Source organism: Heteronotia binoei, chromosome 1 (genome assembly GCF_032191835.1).
Source record: "Heteronotia binoei isolate CCM8104 ecotype False Entrance Well chromosome 1, APGP_CSIRO_Hbin_v1, whole genome shotgun sequence".
Taxonomy (NCBI): Eukaryota; Metazoa; Chordata; class Lepidosauria; order Squamata; family Gekkonidae; genus Heteronotia; species Heteronotia binoei.
The window spans coordinates 282,496,375-282,517,473 of record NC_083223.1 but is presented as its reverse complement, the minus strand read 5'-3'; the positions used below and the strand labels follow the sequence as shown (position 1 = coordinate 282,517,473).

Here is a 21,099-nt window from a genome sequence, read left to right as displayed (position 1 = left end):
GACTGGATGGGCCACTGGCCTGATCCAACATGGCTTCTCTTATGTTCTTATGACAGTTTTCCCCCCTCTTAATTGCAGGTGACGCAAGTAACAAAACCGCAAAGGACCAGTCTTTGGTGAGTGGAGTGGGACTGGGTTGGCCCAATCATCTGGTGGTTGTCAGAACTTCTGTTTTGCTAACATGGTCGGGGCTGGGGTCTCTTCTAGGAACACTGAAACTGCTTTTTCAAAAGGGAAACGTCACCTCCTATGTCTCTTTCCTTTTCGGTAGAAAAGGGCAAGTGTCCAGTAGCACCTTAAAGACTAACAAAATGTATAAAAGGATATGAGTTTTTCGGATAACTGCTTGCTGTTATCTGAAAAACTGAACTTTGAGTCGCAGACGCTCTCCCTGCCACAAATGTTATAAGTGTTGAAGGTGTAGTAGCAGCAAAGTGGATAGACAGAGCCCCACCAACTCTTTTGGCCTGGCAGCAGCGATTATGGGAATATTTAATAATGAACAAAATATCTGTCCAATCTCAGCACCTATAGAAAATTATGAATCTCGCTTCATTGCTATATGGTTTCCTATATGTTACCTGATGGAACAATACTGTGTGCAATTCTGGTCACCGCACCTCAAAAAGGATATTATAGCATTGGAAAAAGTGCAGAAAAGGGCAACTAGAAGGATTAAAGGTTTGGAACACTTTCCCTATGAAGAAAGGTTAAAACGCTTGGGGCTCTTTAGCTTGGAGAAACGTTGACTGTGGGGTGACGTGATAGAGGTTTACAAGATTATGCATGGGATGGAGAAAGCAGAGAAGGAAGTCCTTTTCTCCCTTTCTCACAATACAAGAACTCGTGGGCATTCAATGAAATTGCTGAGCATTCGGGTTAGAACAGATAAAAGGAGGTACTTCTTCACCCAAAGGGTGATTAACATGTGGAATTCACTGCCACAGGAGGTGGTAGCAGCTACAAGCATAGCCAGCTTCAAGAGGGGGTTAGATAAAAATATGGAGCAGAGGTCCACAGTGTGTATATATATATGCATATATATACATATATATAAATTTTTGGCCACTGTGTGATACAGAGTGTTGGACTGGATGGGCCATTGGCCTGATCCAACATGGCTTCTCTTATGTTCTTATGTTCTTAAAGTGTTCCAACCCTTAAATCATTCTAGTTGCCCTTTTCTTTTTTATTGCAATCGCACACTGTCTTGACATTTTCAGTGAGTTATCTACCACGACCCCAAGATCTCTCTCTTGGTCAGTCTCTGTCAGTTCACACCCCATCAACTTGTATTTGTAGCTGGGATTCTTGGCCCCAGTGTGCATTACAATAAAACTTTCAATTGTGGGGGGGGGAAGAATATTATTATATTAGTACAATACAACGTTAAAAAGGTAAAAGTAGTCCCTTGTGCAAGCACCAGTCGTTTCCGACTCTGGGGTGACTCTGCTTTCGCAACGTTTTCACGGCAGACTTTTTATGGGGTGGTTTGCCATTGCCTTCCCCAGTCATCTACGCTTTCCCCCCAGCAAGCTGGGTCCTCATTTTACCAACCTTGGAAGGATGGACAGCTGAGTCAACCTTGAGCCGGCTACCTGAAAACCCAGCTTCCCCTGGGGATCGAACTCAGATCGTGAGCAGAGCTTTGGACTGCAGGACTGCAACTCTGCCACTCTGCGCCACGGGGCTGCTTATAATACAGCGTTACGAGGCTATGTTTTAATGTAATTCACCAAAAAAATGCCCTTGAAGGTGGTACCGGACTCTGGCTCTTTTCTGCCGCTACAGACAAACACGGCCACACATCTCGAGTGTTCCTTTTTGTGTCCTTTTCGCCCTTTTATGCCTATGCCTCCCTTTTCTACACCCTTGGGTGCGTGCACGTCTCCCCCGAGGGCAGATTTCAGGTCTGCAAAGACGTCCGGTCACACAAACCGTTTGCTTCCCCCACCCCTCGTTTTCTTCCCGTAGCTTCGAGAAGCCATGGCTGCCATGAGGAAGTCGGCTCAGGACGTGCAGAAATTTATGGATGCGGTGAACAAAAAGTCCGGCAGCCTGGACTCCCAAAGAGGTGAGTATTTCTTCGGACTATTTCTATGTCCTGTCCTTGGAGTCCCAGTCAAGGTTTCTGTAAAAGGGAAGGATTTGAAAGAAGCCATATTGGGCTGGGACAGCGGCCCCTCCAGCCCAACGCTCTGTGGCAGACAGTGGCCAAACCCCAGAGGCCATCAGGAGGTCCACCTGTGGAGCTAAAACACCAGAAGCCCTCCCCCTCTTGTCCCCCAAGCACCCAGAAGACAGAGCATCCCTGCCCCAGACATAAGAGAAGCCATGTTGGATCAGGCCAATGGCCCCTCCAGTCCAACACTGTGTCACAGAAGAACATAAGAGAAGCCATGTTGGATCAGGCCAGTGGCCCCTCCAGTCCAACACTGTGTCACAGAAGAACATAAGAGAAGCCATGTTGGATCAGGCCCATGGCCCATCCAGTCCAACACTCTGTGTCACAGAAGAACATAAGAGAAGCCATGTCGGATCAGGCCAATGGCCCATCCAGTCCAACACTCTGTGTCACACAAGAACATAAGAGAAGCCATGTTGGATCACGCCAATGGCCCATCCAGTCCAGCACTGTGTCACACAGTTGCCAAAAAACCCAGGTGCCATCAGGAGGTCCATCAGTGGGGCCAGGACACTAGAAGCCCTCCCACTGTGCCCCCCCCCCAAAGAACCAAGAATACAGAGCATCCCTGCCCCAGACATAAGAACATAAGAGAAGCCATGTTGGATCAGGCCAGTGGCCCATCCAGTCCAACACTCTGTGTCACATAAGAACATAAGAGAAGCCATGTTGGATCAGGCCAATGGCCCATCCAGTCCAACACTCTGTGTCACATAAGAACATAAGAGAAGCCCTGTTGGATCAGGCCAGTGGCCCATCCAGTCCAACACTCTATGTCACGCTTAAGAACATAAGAGAAGCCATGTTGGATCAGGCCAGTGGCCCATCCAGTCCAACACTCTATGTCACGCTTAAGAACATAAGAGAAGCCATGTTGGATCAGGCCAGTGGCCCATCCAGTCCAACACTCTATGTCACGCTTAAGAACATAAGAGAAGCCATGTTGGATCAGGCCAGTGGCCCATCCAGTCCAACACTCTATGTCACGCTTAAGAACATAAGAGAAGCCATGTTGGATCAGGCCAGTGGCCCATCCAGTCCAACACTCTATGTCACGCTTAAGAACATAAGAGAAGCCATGTTGGATCAGGCCAGTGGCCCATCCAGTCCAACACTCTATGTCACGCTTAAGAACATAAGAGAAGCCATGTTGGATCAGGCCAACGGCCCCTCCAGTCCAACACTCTGTGTCACACAGTGGTCAAAAAACCCAGGTGCCATCAGGAGGTCCATCAGAGGGCCAGGACACTAGAAGCCTTCCCACTGTGCTCCCCCCCAAAGCACCAAGAATACAGAGCATGACTTGCCCCAAACAGAGAATTCCAACAATTCACTGTGGCTAATAGCCACTGATGGACCTCTGCTCCATATGTTGATCCAATCCCCTCTTGAAGCTGTCTGTGCTTGTAGCTGCCACCCCCTCCTGTGGCAGTGAATCCTTGGCCAAACTGGTCTGGAGAAAATAGCTTCCTGGCCCCCATATGCAAAATGGCTGGGCAGCTAGGGACCACTGGGGACAGATGAGCAGGCGGTCGAGTGGTGGCGGGGTTGGACGGGGTCCTCTCGAAGACCAGCCCTCTTCACTGGGGCCTGATGAGAACTCTTGTGGCAGGGTCCCTGCAAGTCAGCCCTGGATGCGAAATCACCCAAGATGGAGACCTGGTGGTGGGCGACCGCGTCTTGGGCAAGAAGCGGACCAAGACCTGGCACAAGGGGACGCTGATCGCAATCCAAGCCGTAGGTGAGTGGGACCGCTTTGCCGTCTTCCATATTGGCTGGATAAGAAGACCGGGGGCGGGGAGGGGTTGGTTATGTTTCTTTCTCACGTCCGCCGAAGCAGGGTGCTCGATGACAAAAATTATGGTGCATCCAGAAAGATCCACTGGAGCCAGATTTCTGAATGAGGTGAACTGGGGATGGCCAAACTTGCTTAACATAAGAGCCACGTAGAAAAAACATCAGATGTTTGAGAGCCGGGAGGGAGGGAGAAGAAGAAGAAGAAGACTGCAGATTTATATCCCACCCTTCTCTCTGAATCAGAGACTCAGAGCGGCTTACAATCGCCTATATCTTCTCCCCCCACAACAGACACCCTGTGAGGTAGGTGGGGCTGAGAGGGCTCTCACAGCAGCTGCCCTTTCAAGGACAACCTCTACCAGAGCTATGGCTGACCCAAGGCCATTCCAGCAGGTGCAAGTGGAGGAGTGGGGAATCAAACCCGGTTCTCCCAGATAAGAGAGCTCTGGCTGACCCAAGGCCATTCCAGCAGGTGCAAGGGGAGGAGTGGGGAATCAAACCCGGTTCTCTCAGATAAGAGTCTGCACACTTAACCACTACACCAAACTGGCTCTCACACCAAACTGGAGGAAGGAAGTAGAAGAAGAATTGCAGATTTATGCCCTGCCCTTCTCTCTGAATCAGAGACTCAGAGTGGCTTACAATCTCCTATATCTTCTCCCCCCCCACAACCCTCCCTGTGAGGTGGGTGGGGCTGAGAGGGATTTCACAGCAGCTGCCCTTTCGAGGACAAAGACTCAGAGTGGCTTACAATTTCCCATATCTTCTCCCCCCACAACAGACACCCTGTGAGTTGTGTGGGGCTGAGAGGGCTCTCACAGCAGCTGCCCTTTCAAGGACAACCTCTGCCAGAGCTATGGCTGACCCCAGGCCATCCCAGCAGGTGTGAGTGAAGGAGTGGGGAATCAAACCCGGTTCTCCCGGATAAGAGTCCACACACTTAACCATCACACCAAACTGGCTTGACAATCTCCTTTACTTTTCTTCCCCCCCACCACCAACACTCCCTGTGAGGTGGGTGGGGCTGAGAGGGCTCTCCCAGCAGCTGCCCTTTCAAGGAGAACCCCTGCAATAGCTATGGCTGACCCAAGGCCATTCCAGCAGCTGCAAGTGGAGGAGTGGGGAATCAGACCCGGTTCTCCCAGATAAGAGTCTGCACACTTAACCACCACACCAAACTGGAAGGAAGGAAAGGAAGGAAGGAAAACAGATGGAGGGGGAGTGAGGGAAAGGTGGAATTAAAGCAACTTTAAATTTACTCGCCAAGCATCAGCTGGCTTTGGTTAGAGAAGTGATTTAAAGAGACAGCTGCCTTGTCCAAAGTGGCCAACAGGGCGGTGGGGGCTTTGAGCGCCACACAATATCTAGTTCAGCCCCCTACACAAGGCAGGAAACTCACAAATCCCTCCCCCAAAATTCACAGGATCTTCATTGCTGTCAGATGGCCATCTAGCCTCTGCTTAAAAACCTCCAAGGAAGGAGAGCCCACCACCTCCCAAGGAGGAAGCCTGTTCCACTGAGGAACCGCTCTTAACAGTCATAGAATCCTAGAATTGGAAGAGACCTACAGAGTCATCGCGTCCAACCCCTGCACAATGCAGGAAACTCACAAACACCTCCCCCTAAATTCACAGGATCTTCATTGCTATCAGATGGCCATCCAGCCTCTGCTTAAAAACCTCCAAGGAAGGAGAGCCCACCACCTCCCGAGGAGGAAGCCTGTTCCACTGAGGAACCACTCTTAACAGTCAGGAAGTTCTTCCTAATGTTGAGCTGGAAACTCTTTTGATTCAATTTCAATCCATTGGTTCTGGTCCTACCTTCTGGGGCCACAGAAAACAATTCCACCCCATCCTCTCTAGGACAGCCCTTCAAGTACTTGAAGATGGTGGTCCTATCACCTCTCAGCCGCCTCCTCTCCAGGCTAAACATCCCCAGCTCCTTCAACCTTTCCTCATAGGACTTGGTCTCCAGACCCCTCACCATCTTTGTCGCCCTCCTCTGGACCCCTTCCAGCTTGTCTAGATCCTTCTTAAAATGTGGTGCCCAGAAATGTGGTGAAAGGCTAGCTACAAGAAGATTCTCTCGTTTGCTCTGCACGCTGCGTTAGGGAAGGGGAGAGAAGAAAGCGAAAAGACCAGCCGCAAGGCTACTACTTGTTCAGAATAAAGCAGCAGACAAGTGGCACCTTTAAGACCAACTAAGTTTTATTCAGCATGTAAGCTTTCGTATGCTCTTAAGCAGACTTCAGACACAATGGAATGGCAAGCCATCTTTTAAGTACAGAGAAAGTGGGCGGTGAGTTGGTATGTAGAGTCATGGGAATGTTTTTAGCAGATCAAAAGAATCCCCAATTGGGGTCTGCGTTTGTTTGTTTAGTATAGTTAACTGGGCTGTAAGAGCAGTGGAGGGTGATAAAAAGCAGACATGTCATAGGTCTGAAGTGCCATAAACCTGGACGTCGTTCTGACTTCTTAGTTGCGGGTTTAAATGGAGGGCATTAGTATCTCAAGAAGTTATAGCAACATTATAGTTTGCCATTAAAAGAAAAGAATGCATTAGAATATAGTGGAAGAGGGGTTAGTATATATGTAATAAGATAAACAGCCACTATCCCTATTTGAGTATGTCAATACAAAAACCCCCAAAATATTCCAATACACTGTTTTAAAAGAGAAACACATTCTAGTTTGCCATTAGAAAAAAAGGGTACATTAAAATATAGTGGGAGATGAGCCAGTATATGTCACGAGATAAACAGTCCATATCCCCTATTTGAGCATATCTGTGCAAGAAAGCAAAATATTCTGATACACTGTTCTAAAAGAGAAACATATTCTAGTTTACCGTTAGAAAAAAAGGGTACACTAAAATATATGAACATATGAAGCTGCCTTCTACTGAATCAGACCCTTGGTCCATCAAAGTCAGTATTGTCTTCTCAGACTGGCAGCGGCTCTCCAGGCTCTCAAGCTGAGGTTTTGCACACCTATTTGCCTGGACCCTTTAGTGGGAGATAAACAGTTCATATCCCCTATTTGAGCATATCAATGCAAAAAACCCAAATTTTCTGATACACTGTTCTAAAAGAGAAGTACATTCTAGTTTGCCATAAGAAAAAAGTCACCTTAAAATGACTCTGCATACCAACTCACTGTCCAATTTCTCTATATGTAAAGACGGCTTGCCATTCCCATTTTGTCTGATGGAAGCCTGCTGAAGAGCATACGAAAGCTTGCATTCTGAATAAAACTTTGTTGGTCTTAAAGGTGCACTTTATTGCTTTGTTCTATTACAGGGGTGGCCGACGGTAGCTCTCCAGATGTTTTTTGCCTACAACTTCCATCAGCCCCAGCCATTGGCCATGCTGGCCGGGGCTGATGGGAGTTGTAGGCAAAAAACATCAGGAGAGCTACCGTTGGCCACCCCTGTTTATTGCTTCAGACCAACACGGCTGCCCACTTGGATCTATGAACATGAACATATGAAGCTGCCTTATACTGAATCAGACCCTTGGTCCATCAAAGTCAATATTGTCTTCTCAGACTGGCAGCGGCTCTCCAGGGTCTCAAGCTGAGGTTTTCACACCTATTTGCCTGGACCCTTTTTTGGAGATGCCAGGGATTGAACCTGGGACCTTCTGCTTCCCAAGCAGATGCTCTACCACTGAGCCACCGTCCCTCCCCTTTCTACTTTTCTCCCCTTTCTCCCCCTTTCACCGTCCCTCCCCTATCTACTTGTTCAGAGTGGCAGTGATCAAAGGAGGGGTCATACAGTTGGAAGAGGGGTTTGAAAGGATGGGCCTGTCCCCCTCGGGCCCCGCTGTAGCTATGGGCCTGAGTCCCGGGCTACATAGGACAGGGGCGGCCAAATGTTTGCTCGGGAGTCACACGTGGCTCTTCCACACATATTGCGCGGCTCCCAGAGGTCAAGGAGGAACTTAATGCAGGCTTTCTCTCAAGTAAGCAGGCTTAGCATCAGGACCTCAGTCGGCCTTTGAGTGTCGACCCGTAGGTAGGCGACTGTTTCCGCCATGTGTGAAGAGAGGAAGGAGGGGGAAATAGGCTTGCAAGAGCACAAGAACTAGGGGGGCCACTGGGAGGAAGGACGGAATTAAAGAGGGTGGCACAGGGTTCCCCCTTAGTTTCATAGCTCTTGTAGGAGCTGTATCTACTAACCTTGGTATCAAGGCAAAGAGAGATGTACAGGGATGCAAACGGTGGTCAGTGAGGTGTGTTTCCTTCTCCTACTGGTGCCAAAAAAAAATTCCTTAACCTTTCCCTATGCTGGTCATATGGGGACTGTTATTCCCAGCTTTGATTTTTTTTTTTTAAGTCTCCTACTAGCACGGCCGTGTTGTAAAATGCATACAGATGTATTTTATCTTTCTGTGCAAAGAAAATATTAAGAGCTTTAACAAAGGCACGTGTTTAATATTTGTTCATGTCTTGCGGCTCTCAAACATCTGACGTTTATCTCCTGTGGCTCTTACGTTAAGCATGTTTGGCCATCCCTGACATGGAACATTCTGTGTCCTCTCAAAACAACACAACCGGGTTCCTTGGGGATAGAACCACGGCGGAGAGGTGTCTTTAATTGGATGGGTCCCGCAGATCTGTTTCATGAATGATGGCTCCTTTCTCCACTGCAAGGAAAGTCTCCTTTCGCTCTGGGAAGGGCTCTCCCCCTTCTGGCCCTCCTGCATTTCGGTTCGTCCCGTGCAGAGATGGCGACCGATCGTTGCCCTTCCTCGTCTCCCACAGGGGCCGGCAAGAAGTACAAAGTGAAGTTCGACAACAAAGGAAAGAGCTTGCTGTCGGGGAACCACATCGCATACGACTATCATCCATCGGGCGAGAACCTGAACGTCGGGAGCCGGGTGGTGGCCAAATACAAGGATGGGAACCAGATGTGGCTGTACGCGGGCATCGTGGCCGAGACGCCGAACATCAAGAACAAAATGAGGTCAGGCGAAGCCGTCCCGTTCGACACCTGGCTGGTTGGGGTGGATAACGTTCCGTTCAGACCAGGTTTCTGTATGCCAAGAGTGGGGAACTGAAAGCCTGGAAAGCTCAAAACCTGGGGAGAGCACAGGGACGGTGGCTCAGGGGTAGAGCATCTGCTTGGGAAGCAGGAGGTCCCAGGTTCAATCCCTGGCATTTCCAACTAAAAAGGGTCCAGGCAAAGAGGCATGAAAAACCTCAGCTGGAGAGCCGCTGCCAGTTAGGGGAAGGATGGTGGCTTAATGGTAGAGCATCAGCTTGGTAAGCAGAAGGTCCCAGGTTCAATCCCCAGCATCTCCAACTAAAAAGGGTCCAGGCAAGTAGACATGAAAAACCTCCGCTTTAGACCCTGGAGAGCCGCTACCAGTCTGAGCAGACAAGACTGACTTTGATGGACCAAGGAGGGTCTGATTCAGTAGAAGGCAGCTTCAGATGTTCATATGTTCTTGCCTAGGAAATTGGACTCTGACTTGAGGAGGGGGGGCTACTTTGTTGGGCTTTCATCCAGGAGCCCAGCCATGATCTTGTTGTATTTATCGCAATCATTTGTTCCCAAGTTTCTTACTCCTCGATTCATAGCATGTGTAAAACCCTGGCCTTAAAGGTGTGTGTGTGGGGTGGTGGTGGTGGTGGTATTTCTCTATTACCTGGGAGTGGTTGTGTAGCCTGGTACAAGAATATAAGAGGAGCTTTACTGGATCAGACCTGTGCATCGTCTTGTCCAGCATCCTGCCTCAGACTGTGGTCAGCTGCTCTGACCCAGCAGGGGTCTTCTGATGCTCTTCTCAGGAAAAGACTTCAGACTCTCTACCCTGTTGTTGGCCCTCCAGAGGAACTGGCTGGCCTCTGTGTGAGACTGGAGGCTGGACTAGATGGACCCTCCCTGGTCTGACCCAGCAGGGCTCTTCTGATGCTCTTCTCAGGAGAATGCCATGGGCTCTCTGCCCTGTTGTTGGCCCTCCAGAGGAACTGGTTGGCCACTGGGTGAGACAGGAGGCTGGACTAGATGAACCCTCACTGGTCTAAGCCACAGGGCTCTTCTCATGTTCTTATGAAGTCCTCGGCCTCTCTGCCCTATTGTTGGCCCTTCAGAGGAACTGGTCGGCCACTGTGTGAGACAGGAGACTGGACTAGATGGACCTTCATTGGTCTGATCCAGCAGGGCTCTTCTGATGATCTCAGGGGAAGGCCTTCGCCTCTCTGCCCTGTTGTTGGCCCTCTAGAGCAACTGGTTGGCCACTGTGAGAGACAGGAGGCTGGACTAGATGAACCCTCCCTGGTCTGATCCAGCAGGGCTCTTCTGATGTTCTTCTCGGGGAATATCTCAACCTCTCTGCCCTGTTGTTGGCCCTCCAGAGGAACTGGTTGGCCACTGTGTGAGACAGGAGGCTGGACTAGACGGACCCTCCCTGGTCTGACCCAGCAGGGCTCTTCTGAGGTTCTTCTCAGGGGAAGGCCTCAGCCTCTCTGCCCTGTTCTGGGCCCTCCAGAGGAACTGGGTGGCCACTGTGTGAGACAGGAGGCTGGACTAGATGGACCCTCCCTGGTCTGATCCAGCAGGGCTCTTCTGATGTTCTTCTTGGGGAAGGTCTCAGCCTCTCTGCCCTGTTATGGGCCCTCCAGAGGAACTGGTTGGCCACTGTGTGAGACAGGAGGCTGGACTAGATGGACCCTCCCTGGTCTCACCCAGCAGAGCTCTTCTGATGCTCTTCTCAGGGGAAGGCCTCGGCCTCTCTGCCCTGTTGTTGGCCCTCCAGAGGAACTGGGTGGCCACTGCGTGAGACAGGAGGCTGGACTAGATGGACCTTCATTGGTCTGATCCACCAGGGCTCTTCTGATCTTCTCAGAGGACTAGGTGTACCCTCCATTGTCTGATCCAGCAGGGCTCTCCTGACATTACAATGAAAGGGGTGGATAGGACTGCCCCTTCCCCCAATTTATCTTCCATCTTGCGTGGACCTTTAACTGTTAGAGTCACCTTTGTCCCGGCTGCTGCCTCCTTCACCACCTGATGCCTTTTCACTTTCTCTGAAGCAACTGTCAGCCTCACTACACTCTCTCCTTCCAGGTTCCTGATCTTCTTCGATGACGGTTACGCCTCTTATGTCGTCCAGACTGAGCTGTACCTGATCTGCCGGCCACGTGAGTCCTCCTGCTCTGGCTGCCGTTTCCTTCCGTGCTGCCCAGGGCATCTTAGAACTCCCCTTCAGTCCTGGCCCTTCAAAAGCACTGGGGATTGATTTTAGTTATTTATTTATTAATCAAATCTCTATCCCGGCCTTTCTGCAAGTGCCGCCGTCCCCAACCTTTTTGGCACCAGGGACCGGTTTTGTGGAAGGACCGGGCAGGGGGCGGTAGGGGATGGTTTCGGGATGATACAATTGTGCACTTTATTTCTATTACTTTGGTATGGTGGTGAGATGTACAGACTTGTCTGGGAAAACTGGTTTTGATTCCCCACTCCTCCACTTGCAGCTGCTGGAACGGCCTTGGGTCAGCCGTAGCTTTCACAGGAGTTGTCCTTGAAAGGGCAGCTGCTGTAAGAGCTCTCTCAACCCCACTCGCCTCACAGGGTGCCTGTTGTGGAGGAGGAAGGGAAAGGAGATTGTGACTGAGACTCTGTCCTTGACAGGGCAGCTTCTGGGAGAGCTCTCTCAGCCTCACCCACCTCACATGGTGTCGGTTGTGGGGGAGGAAGGGAAAGGAGATTGTGAGCTGCTCTGAGACTCTGTCCTTGAAAGGGCAGCTTCTGGGAGAGCTCTCTCAGCCTCACCCACCTCACAGGGTGTCTGTTGTGGGGGAGGAAGGGAAAGGAGATTGTGAGCTGCTCTGAGACTCTGTCCTTGAAAGGAAAGCTTCTGGGAGAGCTCTCTCAGCCTCACCCACCTCACAGGGTGTCGGTTGTGGGGGAGGATGGGAAAGGAGATTGTGAGCCGCTCTGTCCTTGAAAGGGCAGCTGCTGTGAGTGCCCTCTCCAGCCCTACCCACCTCACAGGGTGTCTGTTGGTAAAGGCGGGGTCGATGGTAAAGGAGATTGTAGGCTGCTCTGAGACTCTGTCCTTGAAAGGGCAGCTGCTGTGAGAGCCCTCTGCTGCTAACAATCCAAAACGGCATCAAAAACAAGTACATCATTTACAGTCTTAGAAACATAAAAATGTCACGGTGCTATATGTTAGAATAGTGCAGACAATTGCCTAAAAATTCCTTTCAGGTTGGTTTGGGGTTTTTTTACAGTAACTGTCAGTGTTCCTTAGAGGCAATGATATAGTCAGATCCAGGTGGGTTGGCATCTCTCTCCCATTTTAGATGTTATATGCCAGCCGGAACGATTCAGTTTTACAGGCCCTGCGGAGTTGGGAGAGTTCCCGCTGGGCCATAGTAGCCCATAATATGGCCTGGGCCATGTGTCATAATTTCTAGAAGCAGGGAGGCCTTTGTGGTCTATGTATGTAGTGGAGATAAAAACATTATAAAGGACACAGACAGGCACAAAGATTTTTTAAAAGCTTCAAATATGCTTAAAAGATTTCAGGTTTTCACGGCTGGTAACATCATTAGGGTTTGTAGAATCTTTCGGGCTCAAGTGCAGTGTTCTACTGGAGAAAGTTTTCCTTCCAGACGTTTCGTTCTCATCTGCGGAGAACATCCTCAGTGGCGTTGCAGCCGGAGCAGGCTCTCTGACCTTCTTGGCTGCTCAGTGCACAGCAACCAAGAAGGTTAGAGCGCCTGCTCCGGCTGCAACGCCACTGAGGATGTTCTCCGCAGCCGAGAATGAAACGTCTGGAAGGAAAACTTTCTCCAGTAGAACACTGCACTTGAGCCCGAAAGATTCTACAAACCCTAATGATGCTTTAAAGGTTAGCACTCCTGCAATATTTAGTTTATTTAACGGTTTCTGATAACTGACCCCTCTTGCCCTGAATGATTGCATCAAAATCTGGAGACAGTGGCTGTTCTGTAGCAGTCTTGAGTATGATGGTATTTTGGGAATGTTTATGATTATATTGAGCAATGCATAAGAAAAATTGGTGCGGCATGGTTATTTGCTGTGGACACGGTAGGTTTAGTAAATTTCAGTAATTCACAGGGTCAGCATTGCTGTCAGATGGCCATCTAGCCTCTGTTTAAAAACCTCCAAGGAAGGGGAGCCCACCACCTCCCGAGGGTGTAGTGGTGAAGTGTGCGGACTCTCATCTGGGAGAACTGGGTTTGATTCCCCACTCCTCCACCTGCAGCTGCAGGACTGGCCTTGGGTCAGCCATAGCTCTCATGGGAGTTGTCCTTGGAAGGGCAGCTTCTGTGAGAGCTCTCTCAGCCCCACCCACCTCACAGGGTGTCTTTTGTGAGGGGGAGAAGACATAAGAGATTGTAAGCCGCTCTGAGTCTCTGTCCTTGAAAGGGCAGCTTCTGTGAGAGCTCTCTCAGCCCCAGCCACCTCACAGGGTGTCTGTTGGGGGGGAGGAAGATCAAGGAGATTGTGAGCCACTCTTAGTCTCTGATTCAGGCAGAAGGGCGGGGTATAAATCTGCAGTCTTCTTCTTCTTCCACTGAGGAGCCGCTCTAACTGTCAGGAAGTTCTTCCTAACATTAGTTTGATCATGCAATTTCTCTTTGGGCAGTCAAAAAGTCTTGGGAAGACATCGAGGACATTTCCTGCCGGGATTTCATCGAAGAGTACGTCACGGCCTACCCCAACCGCCCCATGGTTCTGCTCAAGAGCGGCCAGCTCATCAAAACGGAGTGGGACGGGACCTGGTGGAAGTCCCGGGTGGAGGAAGTCGACGGGAGCCTGGTCAAAATCCTCTTCCTGGTAAGCTTCCCTCTTCTCGTGCTGAATCACGGTTGCTTTTGGTGTGGTGGGTCTCTGCGCTATGAGCTTCCCCCTCTCCCCATTACTGCTTGAGCTTTGCCATGTTGGAATGTAAGAACATAAGAGAAGCCATGTTGGATCAGGCCAAAGGCCCATCCAGTCCAACACTCTGTCACATAAGAACATAAGAGAAGCCATGTTGGATCAGGCCAATGGCCCATCCAGTCCAACACTCTGTGTCACATAAGAACATAAGAGAAGCCCTGTTGGATCAGGCCAGTGGCCCCTCCAGTCCAACACTCTGTGTCACATAAGAACATAAGAGAAGCCCTGTTGGATCAGGCCAGTGGCCCCTCCAGTCCAACACTCTGTGTCACATAAGAACATAAGAGAAGCCATGTTGGATCAGGCCAAAGGCCCATCCAGTCCAACACTCTGTCACATAAGAACATAAGAGAAGCCATGTTGGATCAGGCCAATGGCCCATCCAGTCCAACACTCTGTGTCACATAAGAACATAAGAGAAGCCCTGTTGGATCAGGCCAGTGGCCCCTCCAGTCCAACACTCTGTGTCACAGAAGAACATAAGAGAAGCCCTGTTGGATCAGGCCAGTGGCCCCTCCAGTCCAACACTCTGTGTCACAGAAGAACATAAGAGAAGCCATGTTGGATCAGGCCAGTGGCCCCTCCAGTCCAACACTCTGTGTCACATAAGAACATAAGAGAAGCCATGTTGGATCAGGCCAATGTCCCATCCAGTCCAACACTCTGTGTCACATAAGAACAGAAGAGAAGCCATGTTGGATCAGGCCAATGGCCCACCCAGTCCAACACTCTGTGTCACATAAGAACAGAAGAGAAGCCATGTTAGATCAGGCCAATGGCCCATCCAGTCCAACACTCTGTGTCACAAAGTGGGCAAAACTCCAGGGTTATCAGGAGGTCCATCAGTGGGCCCGGACACTAGAAGCCCTTCCACTCTTGGCTCCCCCCCATCACCAAGAATACAGTGCATCACTTCCCCCGACAGAAAGTTCCATCTGTACACACACACGTATATTGGCCACTGTGTGACACAGAGTGTTGGACTGGATGGGCCATTGGCCTGATCCAACAGGGCTTCTCTTCTGTTCTTATGTACCTTGTGGCTAATAGCCAGTGATGCTGTGCTCCAGATGTTCATCCGGTCCCCTCTTGAAGCTGTCTATGCTTGTAGCTGCTCTTCCTTCCTGTGACAGTGAGTTCCATGTGGGAGAAGAAGGGTGCAGTGGGGGAGGCACCGCTGCAGAAGTTCAGGGTGAGCTTCTAGTTCCTTCTGCTTGCCCTTGGCCACAGTTTTGTCCTTCTTCCGCCTTCCAGGATGACAAGCGCTGCGAGTGGATCTACCGAGGCTCAACCCGCCTGGAGCCCATGTTCAGCATGAAGACCTCCACGGCGTCCACCCAGGAGAAGAAACAAGGGGGACAAATGAGGACCCGGCCGAATGTTGGTATGCCAGAATCCATCCATCTGGAGAGCCAGTTTGGTGTCGTGGTGAAGTGTGCAGACTCTTATCTGGGAGAACCGGGTTTGATTCCCCACTCCTCCACTTGCAGCTGCTGGAATGGCCTTGGGTCAGTCAGAGCTCTCTTATCTGGGAGAACCGGGTTTGATTCCCCACTCCTCCACTTGCAGCTGCTGGAATGGCCTTGGGTCAGCCAGAGCTCTCTTATCTGGGAGAACCGGGTTGGATTCCCCACTCCTCCCCTTGCAGCTGCTGGAATGGCCTTGAGTCAGCCAGCGCTCTGGCAGGAGTTGTCCTTGAAAGGGCAGCTGCTATGAGAGCCCTCTCCAGCTCCACCCACCTCACAGGGTGTCTGTTGTGGGGGAGGAAGGGAAAGGAGATTGTGAGCCGCTCTGAGACTCTTCGGAGTGGAGGGCGGGATATAAATCCAATATCTTCATCTACCTCACAGGGTGTCTGTTGTGGGGGAGGAAGGGAAAGGAGATTGTGAGCCGCTCTGAGACTCTTCGGAGTGGAGGGCAGGATATAAATCCAATATCTTCATCTACCTCACAGGGTGTCTGTTGTGGGGGGGAAGGTAAAGGAGATTGTGAGCCGCTCTGAGACTCTTCGGAGTGGAGGGCGGGATATAAATCCAATATCTTCATCTACCTCTCAGGGTGTCTGTTGTGGGGGAGGAAGGGAAAGGAGATTGTGAGCCGCTCTGAGTCTCTAATTCATTGATAAGGGCTGGGTATAAATCTGCAATCTTCTTCTAGAAACAGTTCCCGGAGTTTGTCACGCTAACTCCACATTTCCCCCCCCCTCACCCCGCCAGGTGCCGTCCGGAGCAAAGGTCCAGTGGTTCAGTACATCCATGACTTAACCGGAACCAGCACACCATTTAAGCCCCTGGAGCAGCCCCCGATGCCGATTATGGTGTCGCAGCCAGTTTCACCTCAGTTTGTCGACGTGGAGTAAGTTGGATCAATCATTTTGTAGTGGGGGGGTCACGTGAACGCAGGAAGCAGCCTTCTGCTGAACTAGACCACCTTGGTCTGTCACAGTCAGTCTTGTCTACTCAGTCTGGTAGTGGCTCTCCAGAGTCTCAAGCGGAGGTCTTTCCCATCACCTCCTACCTGGTGCTTTTAACTGGCGATACCAGGGATTGAACCTGGGACCTTCTGCATGCCGAGTGGAGGCTCTGCCCCTGAGCTATGGCCCCTCTCCATGGCTCTCCAAGGTCTCAGGCTGAGGTCTTCCCCATCACCTCCTGCCTGATCCTTTTAGCTGGAGATGCCGGGGATTGAACCTGGGACCTTCTGCATGCCAAGCAGAGGCTCTGCCACTGAGCTATGGCCCCTCTCCATGGCTCTCCAAGGTCTCAGGCTGAGGTCTTCCCCATCACCTCCTGCCTGATCCTTTTAGCTGGAGATGCCGGGGATTGAACCTGGGACCTTCTGCATGCCGAGTGGAGGCTCTGCCCCTGAGCTATGGCCCCTCTCCATGGCTCTCCAGGGTCTCAGGCTGAGGTCTTTCCCATCACCTCCTGCCTGGTCCTTTTAGCTGGAGATGCCGGGGATTGAACCTGGGACCTTCTGCATGCCAAGCAGATGCTCTGCCACTGAGCTATGGCCCCTCTCCATGGCTCTCCAGGGTCTCAGGCTGAGGTCTTTCCCATCACCTCCTGCCTGGTCCTTTGAACTGGAGATGCTGCAGGGGATTGAACTTGGGACCTTCTGCATGCCAAGCAGAGGCTCTGCCACTGAGCTATGGCCCCTCTCCATGGCTCTCCAGGGTCTCAGGCTGAAGTCTTTCCCATCACCTCCTGCCTGGTTCTTTTTAATTGGAGATGCCGGGGATCGAACGCCATGCCAGCAGGGTGGGGACTCTGAATTCAGCCTTCCCCCTAGGCAAATGCCGAGTTTGCCCCCCCCCCCTTGCCGCCTCCTCTTTTTCTTCTCCAGCCCAGGTCTATTTTAATGCCGGTAAGGGCAATTACGTACCACTCCCAGGCTGTCTAAAGGGCGCCCCGGGAGGAGGAGGGAGCAGCAGTGGCGTCCTTTCGGGACGCGGTTCGTTAGTGTAGCCGCTGGCCTGCCTGGACATTGAGTGAGGACACAGTGTGGTTTTACCCACTGATCAGCTAATTGGTGGGGTTGTGGCAGTCTTTAAACAGCCTGGAAGGGGTGCGCGAGCACCCTTCCTGGCATTAAAATATACCTGGGGCGGGGAAGGGAAGGAAGAGGAGGCGTGGGGTGCCGTGGCAACACAGAGGGGGGGTAGATGTGGGGTGTGGCGCTTTGGAGGGGGGGCAGCAGACCACCAGTCTGCCTAGGGTGCCATGTGCCGTCGGGCCGGTGCTGAGTGAGCCACAGTCCCTTCCCAAACGTTTTGGAGCCCGACATGAGAATATAAAGAGAAGCCATGTTGTATCAGGCCAATGGCCCCTCCAGTCCAACACTCTATGTCACATAAGAACAGAAGAGAAGCCCTGTTGGATCAGGCCAGTGGCCCATCCAGTCCAACACTCTGTGTCACATAAGAACAGAAGAGAAGCCCTGTTGGATCAGGCCAGTGGCCCATCCAGTCCAACACTCTGTGTCTCATAAGAACAGAAGAGAAGCCATGTTGGATCAGGCCAGTGGCCCATCCAGTCCAACACTCTGTGTCTCATAAGAACAGAAGAGAAGCCATGTTGGATCAGGCCAGTGGCCCCTCCAGTCCAACACTCTGTGTCTCATAAGAACAGAAGAGAAGCCATGTTGGATCAGGCCAGTGGCCCCTCCAGTCCAACACTCTGTGTCACATAAGAACAGAAGAGAAGCCATGTTGGATCAGGCCAGTGGCCCCTCCAGTCCAACACTCTGTGTCTCATAAGAACAGAAGAGAAGCCATGTTGGATCAGTCCAATGGCCCCTCCAGTCCAACACTCTGTGTCACATAAGAACATAAGAGAAGCCCTGTTGGATCAGGCCAGTGGCCCCTCCAGTCCAACACTCTGTGTCACATAAGAACAGAAGAGAAGCCATGTTGGATCAGGCCAGTGGCCCCTCCAGTCCAACACTCTGTGTCTCATAAGAACAGAAGAGAAGCCATGTTGGATCAGGCCAATGGCCCATCCAATCCAGCACTCTGTGTCTCATAAGAACATAAGAGAAGCCATGTTGGATCAGGCCAATGGCCCCTCCAGTCCAACACTCTGTGTCACATAAGAACATAAGAGAAGCCCTGTTGGATCAGGCCAGTGGCCCCTCCAGTCCAACACTCTGTGTCACATAAGAACAGAAGAGAAGCCATGTTGGATCAGGCCAGTGGCCCCTCCAGTCCAACACTCTGTGTCTCATAAGAACAGAAGAGAAGCCATGTTGGATCAGGCCAATGGCCCATCCAATCCAGCACTCTGTGTCTCATAAGAACATAAGAGAAGCCATGTTGGATCAGGCCAATGGCCCCTCCAGTCCAACACTCTGTGTCACATAAGAACATCAGAGAAGCCATGTTGGATCAGGCCACTGGCCCATCCAGTCCAACACTCTGTGTCTCATAAGAACATAAGAGAAGCCCTGTTGGATCAGGCCAATGGCCCCTCCAGTCCAACACTCTGTGTCACACAGTGGCCAATATATATATATATATACACACACACACATACACACTGTGGCTAATAGCCACTGATGGACCTCTGCTCCATATTTTTCTCTAACCCCCTCTTGAAGCTGGCTATGCTTGTATCCACCACCACCTCCTGTGGCAGTGAATTCCATATGTTAATCACCCTTTAGGTGAAGAAGGACGTCCTTTTATCCGTTCTAACCCGACTGCTCAGCAATTTCATCGAATGCCCACAAGTTCTTGTATTGTGAGAAAGGGAGAAAAGTACTTCTTTCTCTACCTTTTCCGTCCCATGCATAATCTTGTCAACCTCTATCACGTCACCCCGCAGTCGATGTTTCTCTGAACTAAAGAGCCCCAAGGATTTTAACCTTTCTTCATAGGGAAAGTGTTCCAAACCTTCTGTCACTCCAGTTGCCCTTTTTTGCACTTTTTCCAATGCTATAATATCCTTTTTGAGGTGCGGTGACATAGAATGTGGGCGGGTGGGGGGGGAGGGCGCAACCACAAAATGGCGATTGCCAGAAGAGGAGCCAACCACAAGATGTCCGCCTCTGGAGGCAGAGGCACACACAGGAAAGTCCAAATGCAGGGCACGAGAGGAGGAGCAATTGTTAAAAAATGCACTGGGGAAAAAAGGAGAGAGGATTAAAAAATACAGTGGTGGCAAGCCTGTGCCAAAACAATTTTATTTTACTCCACGCAGCCAATCGGATGAATCCCCCGAGAAGTCCAAAGGACCTCCGCGGTCCTCCCAGCAATCCCCAGTCGGCATAACCAGGGATGGAATTCTAGCAGGAGCTGCTTTGCCTATTAGGCCACGCACCCCTGATGCAGCCAATCCTCCAAGAGCTCACAAAAAAGAGCCTCGCAAGCTCCAGGAGGATTGGCTACAGCAGGGGGGCGTGGCCTAATACGCAAAGGAGCTCCTGCTAGAATCCCACCCCTGCGTAACACCCATCTTTCAGTGCTCCCGGATGTCAGAACTGGGACGAACTTCAGACGATTCCAAGACTTGTTACAAAGTTAGGATCTTTATTGAAGAACTACAGTGCTAGAGCAACGGAATAACAGTAATGCCAATTCTTGGCAGTTGGTTACATTTTATGCCATCAGTAAAGTACAATAAAGCTATCATTCACATGGTCACAGACAAGTGTCTCTTTTCCCAGCCTTCGTTATCAGAAGGGGGGATGCTCCCCCGTTGTGAAGGCCAAACGGCCTGTCTTCAAAGGGCACCTGGGGATGTTAAGCAGAGACTATCTGCCGCCTGCCCTACTGCCCTAAATATTTGGCATAGCAAAGGGGCCAGGGTTAATTGCTGTGGCCAGGCACTCTATGTTATTACTAAGTTACAGCATGAGTCAGTTTGGTCAAGGCAAATAGAGCAAAAGTTACAAGTTCTGACACCAGAGCCCTGTTTCAGACATCCGCCCGCCACTTCGGAGTTCCGCACCCAACTCTCTTCTGCTTTGCTCCCCCCTCCTTTCCGCACAGCAGTCCAGAGAGCCAGCTGGCCCAGTCCAAAAAGCAACAGGTGGCCAAGAAGAGCACTTCGTTCCTGCGTCCGGGCTCAGTCGGATCGGGACCGTCTTCCCCGCCTTCTCCTGTCCTGGGCGAACCAGGTCCCGTCGCGAGGACTGGGGTGACCCAGCAATTTCGGTAAGCGGTGGCGTTTTGAGGAACGTTGCATGGAAAGCTAGCGAAAACCGGTGGGGGGGGGCATGCACACCAGTGTGGTGCGTCGGGGGAGGGCTGTACGTGCCAGTGTCGTGTGCTTCGGGACCGAGTTTCTGATCCGGGAGAAGAGTTCTCGCACCAGGGTCGCCCGCCGTTAGAAAGGGGCCGTAACGTCCTGTGCATAGCCCGAACGTTATGCACACCTCTGCTTTGCCGAGTGGCTTCGTTCAGAGTCCAGTTTTGGCGAAGGATCCAAGAAAAGCGCCTTAAATCATAGAATCGTAGAGCTGGAAGGGACCTCCGGGGTCATCTAGTCCAACCCCCTGCACAAGGCAGGAAACTCACAAACACCTCCCCCTAAATTCATAGGATCTTCATTGCTGTCAGGTGGCCATCTAGCCTCTGTTTAAAAACCTCCAAGGAAGGAGAGCCCACCACCTCCCAAGGAGGAAGCCTGTTCCACTGAGGAACCGCTCTTAACAGTCATAGAATCATAGAACTGGAAGAGACCTCCAGGGTCATCTAG

The 21,099-nt window shown here is 51.1% G+C and overlaps 1 protein-coding gene across 1 annotated transcript in view; it reads left to right on the top strand.

The window, feature by feature from the left end:
• LOC132587690 (histone-lysine N-methyltransferase SETDB1-like) overlaps nucleotides 1–20,559 on the top strand; it is a 29,133-nt gene extending 8,574 nt beyond the window's left edge. The window contains exons 4-12 of the mRNA XM_060260052.1: nucleotides 79–116; nucleotides 1,975–2,074; nucleotides 3,810–3,926; nucleotides 8,746–8,947; nucleotides 11,054–11,127; nucleotides 13,605–13,795; nucleotides 15,155–15,284; nucleotides 16,117–16,255; nucleotides 20,391–20,559. Of these exons, the coding sequence (XP_060116035.1) occupies nucleotides 79–116; nucleotides 1,975–2,074; nucleotides 3,810–3,926; nucleotides 8,746–8,947; nucleotides 11,054–11,127; nucleotides 13,605–13,795; nucleotides 15,155–15,284; nucleotides 16,117–16,255; nucleotides 20,391–20,559 (1,160 nt within the window). The remainder of the gene's footprint in view (nucleotides 1–78; nucleotides 117–1,974; nucleotides 2,075–3,809; nucleotides 3,927–8,745; nucleotides 8,948–11,053; nucleotides 11,128–13,604; nucleotides 13,796–15,154; nucleotides 15,285–16,116; nucleotides 16,256–20,390) is intronic.
• The last annotated feature ends 540 nt before the right edge of the window (nucleotides 20,560–21,099 follow it).